At 43.2% G+C, this 15242-nt stretch overlaps 1 protein-coding gene across 1 annotated transcript in view; it reads left to right on the top strand.

Moving 5' to 3' along the window:
* The first annotated feature begins 495 nt into the window (after nt 1-495).
* SLC9A2 (solute carrier family 9 member A2) overlaps nt 496-15242 on the top strand; it is a 94192-nt gene continuing 79445 nt past the window's right edge. Inside the window, exon 1 of the mRNA XM_040994148.1 lies at nt 496-946. Within this exon, the coding sequence (XP_040850082.1) occupies nt 655-946 (292 nt within the window). The 5' untranslated portion in view covers nt 496-654. The remainder of the gene's footprint in view (nt 947-15242) is intronic.

Genomic DNA, 15242 nt, shown 5'->3' on the forward strand with positions numbered 1-15242 from the left:
GCCTGCGGGGGAAAGGGCGCGACGCGTGGGTCGCGTCGGTCCCTTCCTTGGATGGACGCCCGACGCTGCCTCCGGGGCGGAGACAGCTCCGGCCACCGTGCACCCTGCACGGCGATTTCACCCACTGCTCGCCAGCTCCGTGGGCGGCAGGTTTTAGCACGCAGTGCCAGCGAGAAGGGAGCACAGCCTTCGCCCTTGCGGCCCCGGGCCCTTCGTCCCCCAGGGCTCGGGCAGGTGCGCCGTGCGCCAGCCGGGGCCTCGAGTCCTCCCGCCCCGAGGCCCGGGCGCCGCGCCCGTCCCGCCCCCGCTCCCGCCCCCGCCTGCGGGCCGCCCCTGGCAGGGCCTGCCACTGCGGCCGGCGAGCCGCGGACCCGGCATGGGACTGCAGCCTCGGCGGAGGGCGACCGAGGGCGGCTGAGCGTCCCTGTCGTGGCCTCTTGGAGCCGCGCGCGTCCCTCCTCCGGCTGGTGCGCCTATTGGAGGCGGGGACCCAGGCCGCCGGCTGCAAGACACCCGGTGCCCAGGCGGCCGGGAGGTGACTCTGACTGCCCCGCCGTACCCGGGGCTGAGCAGCGGGGCAGTGTTCCGGAGTGATGCGCTGAGGGCTCAGAGTCCCAGGCGTCTGATTCGTGGGCTGCACCCGCTGCGGACCCCATGGAGCCCGCGAACACCGGGCGGAGCCTGCTTTCGCCACAGCCTCGGCTGCTGCCGCTGCTCCTGCTCCTGCAGGTGGTGGGACCGGCGGGCGCCCTGGCGGAGACCCTGCTGAGTGCGCAGAGGGCCGTGGGCAGCAGCTCCAGCCCGCCCAGCCCCGCGAGCGTGGTGGCCCCGGGAACGACACCATTTGAGGAAAGTCGGCTGCCCGTGTTCACCCTGGATTACCCGCATGTGCAGATCCCCTTCGAGATCACCCTGTGGATCCTTCTGGCTTCCCTGGCCAAGATTGGTGAGTGAGCTGGACCCGCGGGTGGGGGCGAGCAGACGGGGCACCCCCGAAGGGCGACGGGGTGGGTGATGCGACCTCTCAGTCGTGGCCTTCCCCCGGTGGACGCAGGTGGGGGCCACAGGTGACTTGTGCTGTCTGCAGAGGGCCCCCGCAAAGGGCCACTCTCATGCTTGGGTTCTGAAATGGATACTGTGCGGGCATACAGACTAGAATTTGCTGCTCAGTTCTACATGGAAGACCAAGTTGGACAGCCCTCTGCCTGAGTTGAGGGAAGATTTGTTAAAGGCAAGGGACACCAGGAAGCCCGAAGGGTGGCCGCTTCACCTAAAGGGAGAGACGCCGGCGAGCACCTGCGCTGACACGGTTGAAGACCTGGATGCTGAAGACAGGTGTACCTGGGCAGAGACACGGAAGGGGACCAGCCACACCTGAGGACCTGCAGCTGCTGCAGCAACACCCCGACTCCTCCCTCTTTGGGGCTGGGGCTCTGGCTGTCACTCTCCAGGAAGCATTTGCTTTTGGATTGACTAAGGCCTGGCAAACTGGATACTTCAAAGCGAATTAACCCACTTTTCACACTAATCTCAGAAATTTTAGAATGTGTTTTTCTCTTCCGCATTACTGCCCCAACCTCACATTAAAAACAAAACAAAACAAAACAAAATATTTTACATTTGATCACGATAGTTCCTTTTAAAGGTAGATTTTAAGGACTTGAAAAAGAAATTCTTTACATCTATTAATCGCTGTTGCAGTATGTGGAAGAAGTTGTGAGGACAAATGAGCGTATGCCTGACGTATGTTTTCTGTGTTTGTCCTGGCAGTGGAGGCAGGTATTCATAAATGATGGAAAGACACATTCATTGCTTGTTCTCCTAAGGAGCTTACTGACAGGTGGAGAAAGATGACTACTACTAAGGTTACAGCCTAGGAGAATGCTAATAGAGGGAGACACGCATGAAACACCTACAGGACTGGAGGGAGGCGAAGGAGCAGCGTTTAAACAGAACTTTCAAGGATGACCAAGATCCCATCCGTTGGAGATGATCAGGAAGACATTCCAGAGAAGTCTGAAGCGAAGAATGCATTGGTGGAAAGCAGGTGGATTAGGAGAGGGTGAAGTTGTGGGAAGTAAGCGTGGAGTACACGTTCAATGTCAGATTAAATGACCAAGATTCTATTCACGGGGACCCAAGGAACCGCGTACTATGTAATGATTCCACAGTCTATAATTGTCCGTCTTTTACATGGTCCTACTGGCAGAATGTTTTAATTCTACCTGAGCAATGCTGTACACACAGATGGACATCCCCCGCTATCAAGCAGATAAGCATCTGTAGATAATTTTGTGGTCTTTAATAATAAATGGAGACGCCATCTCTTCCGGCAGTGTTTGCAACAAGCCTGCATGTTACAATGCGCAGGCATTGTTACTGCAACTTGGCAGAGGTAGACGCTGAAGCCCTTTGGCTCCAAAGGCACATTGAGGGTAGCCCACAGCGATGTCCTGTTCAAGCACTGGCTCTGAGCCTGGAGCCTCCATCATGGGATGGCTGCTTCGGTGCCCTGTTCCTAAGGTGGCTCATTGGTTGCCTTTTCTATCCCAACTCCTTCCTCTATTATTCACTCTTGATGATTTTAATCGGATTAATCTCACTAATAACAGCTGCTAGTAGGCATTTAAGTCCATTATCTCTCATTTGCACAACCGCCGTTGCAGGTAGATGCAATGATCTTGTTGCATATAGGAAGTGACTGAGAAATGAGAAGGTTAACTTGCCGGTGGGTGGTGAGCCACGGTGCCAGCCACATCTGTCTGATCCTCAACTCTGTGTCCGGCCGGAAAGCTTGTTCCATCTGGAGGATGTGACTGTGTCCAACGTGCCTGGAGCGGTGCTGAGCAAACAGCAAGCACCTTGTGGCTGTTGCCATCGGCAGTAGCAGTTGGTCATGACAGCACACGAGGGTAACAGCAGTAACCCTGCTTTTGCTGGCACTTCGGCTCCTTTTCCACTGTCCTGGGATGGCTCCTCTGTATCTCTACTCTTAGTTTCAACCCTTTTCAAGTGGACTGTCTTTTTGTACATGCTGTCTGATTGTCATGCTTTGTTCATTTTGTTTTGACGATGTTGCTTGAATTCCATGATATTTTCTGAAAAGTCATTCAAACTGGTTGGTGTCAGAGCTCACACGTGCCTGTGAGCAGTGTTCCCGACTCGGATGTGATCATATTTCCTGGCACTTTTCATTTCTGCTTGTCCTCTCCTGCACTGTGTTTTCCTCTGCCGATTATTCTACCTTGCCCTGAGTGCTGTCTGTTCACCTACCTTCTCCAATGGTGAACGCCTCCTGTGGCTACAACTTTACTTTCCTTCATGTGTGTGCAGCATTGAAGAGATGACATCACTGATGTCCAGGCTTCCATCCAAAGAAGGCTCGAGAAAGCAGGTGCACACTGCTGTGGGTGAGGGGATGGGCATAGCTCCCAGAACAGAAAGTGGAGGTTCAGGATGCAGAAAACTGGCACTTGTGGCATTTGGCTAATTTCGTCTTGTACACAACCAAGGCCTTCCCTGCATCTTTCACTTTGTTCCTAGAGGGATGTGAAAATGCTCAAAAAAAATCTTAATTTCATCCCCTGCCCTTTCCAGGGCCCTGAATCTTCTGTTTGGCTATGGACAAGACTTTTTTGGTACCACAGGACACCTCTAAAACATATTAAGCAGTCCTCAAGATATTCACAGTTTCTATCGTAACTTTTTTCTTGCCAAAGCTGTTACTTTGGTGGAGTTAGGAAGGGGAGTGAATTGATCTGTGCAGGGTGATATGCGGCTTTGTAATAACGCATGCTAATGCATGTGAAACATTGTGATTTCCTTTTGGGACACTCTTTTTAAGATTTATTGTTGTTGTTGTTGTTGTTGTTGTTAGAAAATCAGAATTACAGAGAGAAAGCGAGACAGAAAGATATTCTGTCCACTGGTTCACTCCCCAAGTGGGCCGCCATGGCTGAAGGTGAGCCAATGTGAAGCCAGGAACCAGAAGCTTCTTCTGGATTTCCTATGGAGATGCAGGGTCCCAAGGCCTTGGACTGCCCTTGACTGCTTTTCCAGGCCACAAATAGGAAGCTGGATGGGAAGCAGAGCAGCTGGGATATAATGTGGCACCTAAATGGGATCCCGGGCATGAAAGTGGAGGACTTTAGCCTCTAGGTTACCGTTTGAGGCATTCTTAATGTCATTGTACCTCTTGTGTTTGAAGCCAGTTGCTCCAGAGAGCATGGAGAAACATTGCTTGTGATTTCTTTAACCAAGGTGTCAGGTGTTCCAAAGTGGAGGTTCCTACTGCCATTTGTAGGCCGCTTATCTACTGCTTGTTGGGGAACTCAGACAAGTTTTCTAGACAATAGCATAGTATAAGCTTAGCTATATTCCAGTTAGAAGTAAAGAATATATTTTTGATAAAGTGTTGAGTGATTGAGTTTAACCTTTCATTATTTTACCTGATTACCTGGAAAAACTGTCTTGCTAATTATTGGGTAAATGAAAAATAACGTTGGGACCTGTGTTGTGACGAAATGAGTTACGCCACTGCCTGCAGTGCTGGCGTCCAAGTCATGTCCCAGTTGCTCTGCTTCTGATCCAGCTCCCTGCTTATGGCCTGGGAATCAGCCAAAGATGGCCTCATGTACTTGGGCCTCTGCACTCACATGGGAAGCTTAGAAGAAACTCCTGGCTCTGGGTTCCTGACTTTGGCCTGGACCATCTGTGGCTGTTGTGGCCATTTGTGGCGTGAAGACTTAGATCTCTAAGTCTGCCATTCAAATAAATGAATATATTTAAAAAAAATTTTTAAGTGACTCTGTAGAATTTTCCTAAGAGGATTATGTGTGTGCACGTACATGTAAAATAGGTTAAAAAAATTAAAAACTTTATACATTTAGTATATCTTGCAAAAGCTGAAATGAGAAGTTTCTGATTTTTTAAAAATATTTATTTTGATTTATTTTAAAGGAGGAGAGTGTAGAGAAAGATCTCCCATCCATTGGTTCACTCCTCAAATGCTGCTAACAAGCAGGGTCTGGGCCTGGCTGTAGCTAAAAGGCAAGAACTCAATCTGAGTCTTGCTAACAGGTGAGAGGGACGTAAGTCCTTGAGCTGCCCCTGTCGCTTCCCAGGATATGCAAGAGCAAGAAGCCATAGTCAGGACAGAGCTGGACTTAAAGACAAACACTCAAGCCATATCCTAACCTCCATGTCAAACACCTACTCCACATTTCCTAATTTGCCTTTCCCTGAGGAACTCACCATAGTTACACTCTTGGTTTTACACTTTTAATAGTTACATTTTGAACAGCGTTCATTATTTTTATAGTCATTATTAACACACTCTGCTTAGTAAATTCTGTACCCAAGGCTGATGTATTACACTCCAAAAGAGTGGATAACCAAATAAATAAGAAGAAAATTCTCTGGTGTGTTTTAGATTGTCATCTCTGATTGGCCTTGCCCATGAAGTGGATCAGTGGGATGTGTGTTAATGTAGGTGAACTCGGAGGGCTGGGGAGGGATGTGCACTCTATCTTTGCTAAAGTCGCAGGGACAGAGTGTTGGGTCTCCTGCCATTGGAGTACCTTTTCTTTCCTAGGAATTCCAAATGCCAATCCCTGTGGGTTGAGGTCTTTTTTAAAAATTTCCTTTTTCATAGGGATGGGAGGGAGAGAGGAGACACACACAGAGAGAGAGAGAGAGAGAGAGAGAGAGAGAGAGAGAGAGAGAGGAGAGAGAGATGAATGCCAACAACAACCTGGCTTGGGCCAGTTCAAAACCAGGAGTGGAAAATTCCATCAGGGTCTCATGTTTGGGTAACAGAGACACCATTGTGTGACCGTCACCTGCCACCTTCCAGAGTGCTCATCAGCAGGAAGCTAGAAGTAGAAGTGGAGCTGGGAGTCAAATCTTTGTATCCCAGTGTGGAATGCTGGTATCCAAGTGACGTCTTCACCGTACCAGTGCCTGCTCCTGTCGGAGGATTGGGAAGGACTCTGTTTGCTTCTGCAGCTATGTACCACTAATTGGTCTGCCCTTTATTTTTCTTTACCCCAAAACTTGGGGTTTTAAAAATGCAGAATTTTTACCTTTGCTTTTCCCTTTCCACTGGCCAAGTTGAATTGTTATTACTTTAAGGCTAAGTCAGAAAGCAGGTTGGCCCATGAACTTGAGCTACAGGATCTCCTGAATTTGAAAAGTAAAACTCCAGGGTTTCATATATGCCTGAATTAAAGAGATTTTTTTGATTTCTGAAAAAGTCTTATGCTGGCATTTGGCCTGTTTCTGCCTGTCCTATTTGTTTTATGCTTCGTGTATTTGCCAAATGAGTGATCGCTGGAGGAGGGTCAAGGTCTTCACTATTGAGCCAAATCCTACTTGGAGCACACTTCTAAGACAGGTTGTTTCTGGTAGTGTTAGTTGTGAATGATGTTAAAAATGTCATTTGACTACTTTGTCTCTCAAAGTCTGTACATATCCCCATTAGGCCATCCATATATTTTCTTCTCTCTGAAGGATGATTCACTGCCTTTCTCTTGCACTCTTTATAAGGAACATTTCAGTTGTCTCTTCAATTTTGTCATGCCACTTCATTGCAGAAGTGTTTTTGCAACTTTTAAAATAATAGATAATGTTTCACCAACTGAAAGTGTTATTCTGTATTGATGTTAGCAAGGGCAACAATGTCAATGGGATGCTTTCTTTCATAGAGAATTCTCTCAGGCCTCTTGAAGCCCTAGGAGGTACACAAAGAACTTTTTGTGTAAAATGATTCATTCCTTATCAGATTGTAAAGCCAAGTGCATTTGATGATTTGGGTATATGAATCGCTCCTGACTAATGATTCAATTAATTCAGCTACTTCATCATTGTGTGTAGATTACCTGTGAGTTTACGGGTCATTTGTAATGATTCAGATTTTCTAGAAAATCATTATTTTGTTTGAGTTTTAGCTTTGTTACAAGAATGCTATTTTATGATTTAAAATCCAATCTACCTGCGTCTGTGTTCTATTTTTTATTCCTAGTATTGTTTAGTCATTGTTCTCTATGATCAAAGTTCTCCTAAGTTCATTTAGGATATCTCGGATAGTAGTTTTTGTTTGGCTTCCAACTCATCTGTTTCTGTTCTTTATTTACTCCTACTTTCTTTAGGCTTAATTTATCTGGTTCTTGAATCAAAAACTTAGCTCATTAATTAATTATGCATTTAAAAATACTTATCTATTTTTATTGCAAAGTCAGAAATACAGAGAGGAGGAGAGAGAAAAGATCTTCCATTTGATGATTCACTCCCCAAGCGGCCGCAAGGACCAGAGCTGTGCCAATCCTAAGTCAGCAGCCTGGAGCTTCTTCCAGACCTCTCACATGGGTGCAGGGTCCCAAGGCCCTTGGCTGTCCTCAACTGCTTTCCCAGGCCACAAACAGGGAGGTAGATGGGAAGTGGGGTCGCTGGGGTTAGAACTAGCACTCATAGGGGATCCTGGCGGATGCAAGGCTAGGACTTTAGCCGCTAGGCTACTGCGCTGGGTCCCAAATTAAACTTTATTTAAGGTCAATTTGATCAATTTAGTCCTCATGATATTGAATAAATGCCTCGTGAGCCAAAATCACATCATATTAAATTCTTCTGAAAGATAAATTCTCATTATCCAAATGGGTGTTTTGGGGAAAATGACATTACATGTTATTTAAGGGTAGGAGTATGTTCTTTTTCCTATTTTACTTAATTGCATAGTTTTTTTTTAAAGATTTATTTTTATTATTTTTTTATTGGAAAGGCGGATATACAGAGAGGAGAGACAGAGAGGAAGATCTTCCGTCCAATGATTCACTCCCCAAGTGAGTGCAACGGCCGATGCTATGCTGATCTGAAGCCAGGAGCCTCTTCCAGGTCTCCCACGTGAGTGCAGGGTCCCAAAGCTTTGGGCCATCCTCAACTGCTTTCCCAGGCCACAGGCAGGGAGCTGGATGGGAAGCGGGGCTGCTGGGATAGAACCGGCGCCCATATAGGATCCCAGCACGTGCAAGGCGAGGACCTTAACCACTGCGCCACCGCGCTGGGCCCTAATTGCATAGTTTTAACTGAATTTTTTCTGATTTATTTAATTAATTTTTTTGAAGAGATAGGATAAAGAGAGATCAGAGCTCTTATCCAATAATTCACTGTGCAAATGCCCTCAGTTGCTCGAAGCTAGAAATTCAATCCGTTTTTCTATTGTGGATGGTGAGGGTCCCCAGTGAGCAGAACCAACACCTGCTCCTTGTCAGCATCTCTGCTGCAAGAAGCAAGCTCTAGAAGCCAGAGCCGTATTGGACTGAGAGCATCTAATATAGGACACAGCCATCTTGATTGACATCTTAACTGCTAGGCTGAACATCTGCGTTGGCCAGCTGTGATAATAGCATTTTCACTGAAATTCACCATTCAGCATTCTCAAATTACCTTGCAATATTTCACTTTAACTTTATAATTATTTAGGATTTAACTTTTAACTCAGTAAGCGTAACAGTATGTGATTTGGGGCCTGGCTCAGTAGCCTAACAGCTGAACACATTGGGATCCCATATGGGTGCTGGTTCCTGTCCCTGCAATGCCACTGCCCATCCAGCTACCTGCTCGTGGCCTGGGAAAGCAATTGAGGACGGCCCAAAGCCTTGGGACCCTGCACCCGCATGGGAGACCTGGAAGAGACTCTGGGCTCCTGGCTTCGGATCTGCTCAGTGCAGCAGCTTTGGCCACTTAGGGAATGAAAGACTAAGTGTACTATCTGTTTATTGGGTATAGGATTTTTCACACAAATGCTTGAATCTAAACGGACAAATACACAAAAAAATTGAGTCCAGTTTCTAATTATGGTATTAAAATCTTCAGAAACATTATGTTTTGGCTAGTTAATCTATCAGATTACAGTAACAGCTAATATTTAGAACTTTGTCAGTTTTATGTTTTGATGCTATGCCATTAAGTACATACCGGTTTGATACTCTTACATCTTCGGAGTGAGTTCTGCCTTTACTTTTTATGTTATTGCCTTCTTTATTCTGAATACTATTGGCATTTGAAATGAAACTGGTACTTTTGACACACTTTTTTCTACACGTGTTTTCCACCTCAGCATTTCTTAAATATCTACTCTTATACTTTTACCTTCAAATCAACTGTATCATTTTCATTTGGATGGGTCTCATTAAACTATACACAACCGGATTTTTCGACTGATAAGATTTCAAATCTCTGCAGTTGAAACAGAGATATGAAATCAGATTCCTTGTGAGTATATCATTGGATTTATTTTTCTGTTCACTGTGCTTTTTCCTGAATGTCATTGTTTTCCTCTCGACGTACTTTGGTGTAGTCCATTTTTGAAAAAGTTGTGCATTATTTTTGTCTAAGTCAACTTCATTTGTTGTTGCGCCTGAATTTTAATGTGGCCATCTGAATTAGCATGAGCCAGGTGAGAGTGCATGGCTTACATTCAGCCGTGTTTTCCTCTATATATAGCAGTTAGATGATCTGTGTGTGTGACTTAAACTCTCAGAACTCAGGCTCTCTGTTGGGAAAATGGAAACAATAAACAAACTGACGTATATAATTAGATTCATTAGTATGAGTAAAGCATTAAGATATCCTCCTAGAACGTGGCCTTTGCTAGTTTTTATTCTCTTCTTCCTGAATAATGCATGCACTGGATGCATTTCCATTTAAAAAGTGTAATTTATTATCTTACAATTTAGACCTGATTTGTATTCAATTTCCTCCAAATATTTTTTTGTGTGTGTGTGTAGGTAATGTTTGTGCAGGTTTGTAATACATTTGAAAGCTCTTGATCATTGCTTTTTCTATCTCTTCCTTCTTGAGTGTTCAGTTTTATTGAAGCATGGCCTTTACAAGAAATTGGGAGGTCTCCTTAGTGCTTGCTATGAATGTTTTCATTTCGATTACACTCTTGAATGAAAGCATGAATGAATATATGCAGGATTTAGAGTTATCACTTGGAACACATCATTTCTGCTCTCCTTTGTTGCTAAGGGAAATTATATTGTCATTCTGCTTGCCCTCTGAAATTAATCGGAGTTTTGTCTTAGGTTGTGTTGAATATTTTTGTTTGGTTATTAGGGATATTCCGTTATTTCATCAGTGTGTCTAAATATGGACTTGGACTTTTCTGAATTGGAACTTGTCATACTTCCGGATTTCTTAATTACTGTGCATGTTTTTCATATTTTTATATGCAATATTTCTTGACAGTTTCTCACATGTTTTCCCATCCTATTATTCTTAGTGCATTTCTAATCCAAAGTTCCTCTTAGTTTTTCATTTTGATGGGATTTTCACCTTTTTTCCTTCTTTTTTAATTTAATTTTTCAAGTCTATCTGGGTTCTATGTATGCTGTTATACTACTTACAGTTTTTCCTCCTCCCTTCATTGGCAAGCTCATTTCAATGATATATTCATTTTGCAGCCTCAGATTTTTCTGTTATTTCCAGTGAGTAGGTGTGTAGATTCGTGTATTTGTCACAACTACTGACTCTCCCTCTTGGTTACCTGTTTGTTTTACAGATTATGGTTTTTATTGGTCTGATTGTGAGCTTGACTTCAGCAGATTTTGCTGGTTGAATCCATTTTTCCTATGTTGTAAAATATTCTTACACGATGGTTTTGAGAGGACTTCATTTGGGGATCAAGAGTTTCAGTGATGGGTTTGAACATTAACTTCTTAGCATGGTTTTTCTACATAATTCAAGCACTAAAAATATAGACTTTATACTTGTGTGTGGTGTAAACCTGGAATTTGTAGCTGCAGGTAGTATAGATGGTGTTTTTTCGTCATAACCCAAGCCCATGAAGGACTGGCACATTTTCTTGCATTTTGCTTGGCCTCAGACATCTTCTTTCCCAATTCTCATGTATCATTTAGGGCCAAAGTAGTTCTTTGAGTTTTCAGAATGCAATAGCCTTCCCCTTAGTGTGATGGGAAGTCAGATTTCTTACCTTCATATAGGTGTTAAAATAGCCAGTCCTAGCACCTCAGGTGTGTTTGGGATTCCCTTGGTTTGCTGTGGCTTGGAATCCTTCATATCTTGCTTTGATTGATTCCCCTTTGGTTTCTCCCTGCTACGCATACAGCTTATTTTGTGGTTAGCTCAGGGTTAATATACACTCATTGTTATAGGAGGCTTTATCTGTTTCCCTGTTAACTCAGTGACTGTGTTTTGATTCTACTCTTAAATGAACCCAGAGTGCCTAGCACATTTTAAAGAAATACACTCTATATAATATTTGATTGTTCACAGACTAACACCATAGCTTTTCAGTAATCTATGGGGAAAATAATATTTACTTTCATAGATTTTTTTTTAGTATACAGGGTGGAAATATGATTATATTGATGTTGCTTATTTTGTATATGTTTATATTGTTATAGGAGTAGTCCAGCAATCCAACACAGTCATACTTTACAGATCAATTTGATCTAACTTTTGGGAGAAATATCCATAGACTAGAAGAATACCCTGTTGTGTTTCTTGTTCTGCCATTAATTCTTTATTGACCCTTCCCAAGTCCTCACCTAATTGGCTCTCCAATTTAGTTAGCAGGAGTAAGGATATATTTTTGCTCCACTTCTTTAATACTCCCATGTGGAAAATACCAGATTCTCTGTAGCAGAGGAAATAGTTTATAAGATAGATATTATTTTTATAGCAAAATACATTTTAAGTCAAGAGAACCAAGTGCTAATTATAATAAAATGATGTGTAGACATGGGCGTATTGTCATCCTAAATGATACATATACAATTACAGGCTACTCTTTTGCGATTACATCTTTTAAATGGAATGAGTCATAGTTGAAGTACTTCCTGCAACAATCCTATACATTGTTCATCACTGTTCATAGGCTGTCTAATCTTGAGGTCATCCCTCGTTTGAAGATCTCTTGCGTTTCTCTTCCTCTCCAGTAATTCTGGGGAGAGAGAAAAGGAGGAGAATCCCTCTGAAAGTTCTCCACAAGAATATAACATAGTGTGAAGTTTCATGTTATTATGAAGGCTCACCTGTAAACGATAAAAGAGAATCCAACAATTAATTTAGAAATTTCTGCTGTGTGTGTGTATGTATATACACACATTATATATAAATATATATAACATATATATATATATAATATAAACATGATATATATCTATAAAGTTCCTTAGGGCACCATAGAGTTAGTGAAACAACTCTAGTGCCCTAATTTTGACTATCCGCTGGTCATTGTGCTACTCCCAAGTCCTGAGCTGATTTTCCGGGGACTTATAGGCTGGGAAACCTGAGCAGTGTAATACAACCAGTGTTACCTCTTCTTGTGGCTTTGGAGGGTGGAGGAGAGTGAGAATTAGTAACCACTCTGCAAGTTTCTTTTACAAAATAGTAACGGTTAACAAGGAGCATTGTTCCATCCCTATATTGGGGCCAATCACTTTGAATTCATGATCTTATTTAATCTTCACAGTAACTCTGAGAGGTCGGCATTATTATTATTTCCAGTTGGGGAAAATTGATGAAGATACACAGTTTTAGGGGACCTAGGTGTCTTGTCTAAGACATAGCAGGTGTCAAGCTGTCATAGTGGTCTGCTGCTGGCTCCTCTTCACTGTGCTGTGTGTTGTACTGTCATCCTTCTCAGAGCCTCTGCTGCTGTGGAGTCACCTGAGGATCCCAAATACTGAAATGCTGCATTTGTACTGAATGTGTAGAAATCTTGTCACGATTCCCCAAATAGTATAGTATAGCAACTATTTACCTAGTGGTTACAATGAAGTAGGTAGGAAAGGTAACTTAGAGGTTTGAACTGCACCACATATTGTGCATAGGTTGTATGAAAGTACCACACAGTTGATATGAGGGACTTGGTTCTTTGCAGAGTTACAGGAGTTCTCCCAAGCTCTTTGCATGGCCTCCAGGGGACGTTGAGCTGTTGGCTCTTACACACGGTTAAGCTGGAGTCAGAGTCCCATAGTTCAATCTTCTTTTCACCTTATTGTGACCATCTCAGATCATTGCTGTCAGATCAGGCAATAATAAGAAACCTCCGTCCTCCCTTTTGCAGAATGGCTGTGAGAACCAACTGAAGTCATATATGAAAGTCAGTTGTGACCACAATGCTATGATAGGTATTATCTCACAATGACTGTGAAGTCGGTAAGGAAGAAAGAGCTAAACTAAAGGAAGGTGGTAGGAACTGTCAGTAGTTTCAGCATTAGAACAGGAGTCTAGAACTTCTGAGTCTTTATCTATCTTATTACAACATCCATGGCTTAGAGAATGTAGATTTTAAATGCCTTTGAAATACGTAATTAAATGTGTCAAAGACTCATGGGTTAAATAAAAGTTCAACCCAATCACTTGGGCTACTGTGTAAATTTTAACAAGCCAGATTTTAGTCCCAACAGATTTATTGGAGACAGGTTTAATGTGTTTTCTTGCTGCCTAAATTGCAACATATTGAGCTGCATATACTAATGTCCACAGAGACAACGATGCATACGTAAATGACATTCATTAGGGTATAAACTCCATGTGTGTTGGGATTGTATTTGCTTGACTCACTATCAAACACAGTACCGTGCCCTGTGCAGTAGCCTCGTGGCTAAAGTCCATGCTTTGTATATGCACCGGGGTCCCATATAGGTGCCAGTTCTAACCCCGGCTGCTCCACTTCTCATCCTACTCCCTGTTTGTGGCCTAGGAAAACAGTTGAGGACAGCCCAAAGCCTTGGGACCCTGCACCCACGTGGAAGACCAGAAGAGGCTCTGAGCTCTAGGCTTGGGATCAACTTGTTTCTGGCCATTGTGGCCACTTGGGGAGTAAATCATTGGATGGAAGATCTTTCTTTGTCTCTCCTCTCTGTATATCTGACTTTCCAATAAAACTAAATAAATATTTTTAAGGACTACCTTGCACAAAAGAGTTGTTCAATATTTTACACCGAGTGCACAAATGAATAATATTTAGAGACATTTTCTGTTATATAATAGTTTGATCTTATGGCAAGTAAGATCATCCCACATCCTGGTTTTCCCACAGTACCCTTAATTTAAATTTGTTGTCTTGGCACATGTATTATTATTATGCCCTTTCCCTCTCCGATATCTAGCTTGGATGATTATTGGATCACTTTAGTTTTCATACATGCTATTATTGGACATACTTTGAGTGACAACTTAAACTCTAATGTTCACTTCCCCCATCCTTCCATTTACCAGCAATGGAATTTTGGTGAATTAACAAACTTCCCTAACACTTGTTACTTCACCTGTAAAATGATATAATAATAGAAGCAGTATCACCAGGTTGTCGTAAGGACAGAGTTCAAACACTTCAAATGAACTTCCTGTCCTATATACCTTGAAAATTTGGATAGCCTTGGATGAAAACAGATTTCTTGCTTCCTTTTGCAAGGCATAATAGCATCATCATATGAAAGTTTGCTTTGTTCATTTGTTCCATAGCAAGTTATTAGATTGTTTAGATGTCCTGGTCTCCTGCTGTTGGTGTTATGAATAGATTTTTTCCCCCAAATTGTGTCTATTTTGGTTTCCAATGTTGCATAAGTGGAAAAAAAAAGTATCTTTCTGCTTTTGCTATTAGTTTGCAATGAAAAAGAAAAGCATTGCACACCCTTTCTTTTACCCCAGGTTCCTGCCTTGGCAACTGAAAGTTGAGCAGTCAGGCAGGGTAGGGGAAGGGCTCAGGAGCAGCTCAGCTTGCAGAATTGAGGGTCAGGTGCAAACTTCTCTGGAGGAGCAGGTTTTTTCCTGAATGTTCCTGCTGACACTTCCTGGAAAGGCTGGAGCTGCTGGGTCTCCTTTGCGCTCCTGGAGTCCATAAAACACGAGTGATCTTTAACATTAAATGCTTTCCAAGTGCCCTTGTGTGTTTTGTACAAACAGAATCTCTTCAGGAAACTTGAAAATAAAATGCTGCTTAAAATAATTATTGCTTTTAAAAACTCGTAGTCCAGAGCTCTTCATCCTAGACAGAATCCTGCACTGGCTGATCTGTATGTTCTCTAGCAATACACTAAAATGGTGAGGAGAGAGGATCATGAGAAATTGCAGTCCTTTCTTTTGTGTTTGGTTGAAACTTCCGATTTTCAGGCTTGGAGAGGATACATTGTGAGTGTGAACCACGCCTGGGCGGGCAGCCTGCTTAGGAGAATAGCATCATTCTTTGTATTTCTCTTGGGCATGGTCTGGAA

This window comes from Ochotona curzoniae, unplaced genomic scaffold (assembly GCF_017591425.1).
Source record: "Ochotona curzoniae isolate NIBS_2020 unplaced genomic scaffold, NIBS_Ocur_1.0 contig_883, whole genome shotgun sequence".
Lineage (NCBI taxonomy): Eukaryota > Metazoa > Chordata > Mammalia > Lagomorpha > Ochotonidae > Ochotona > Ochotona curzoniae.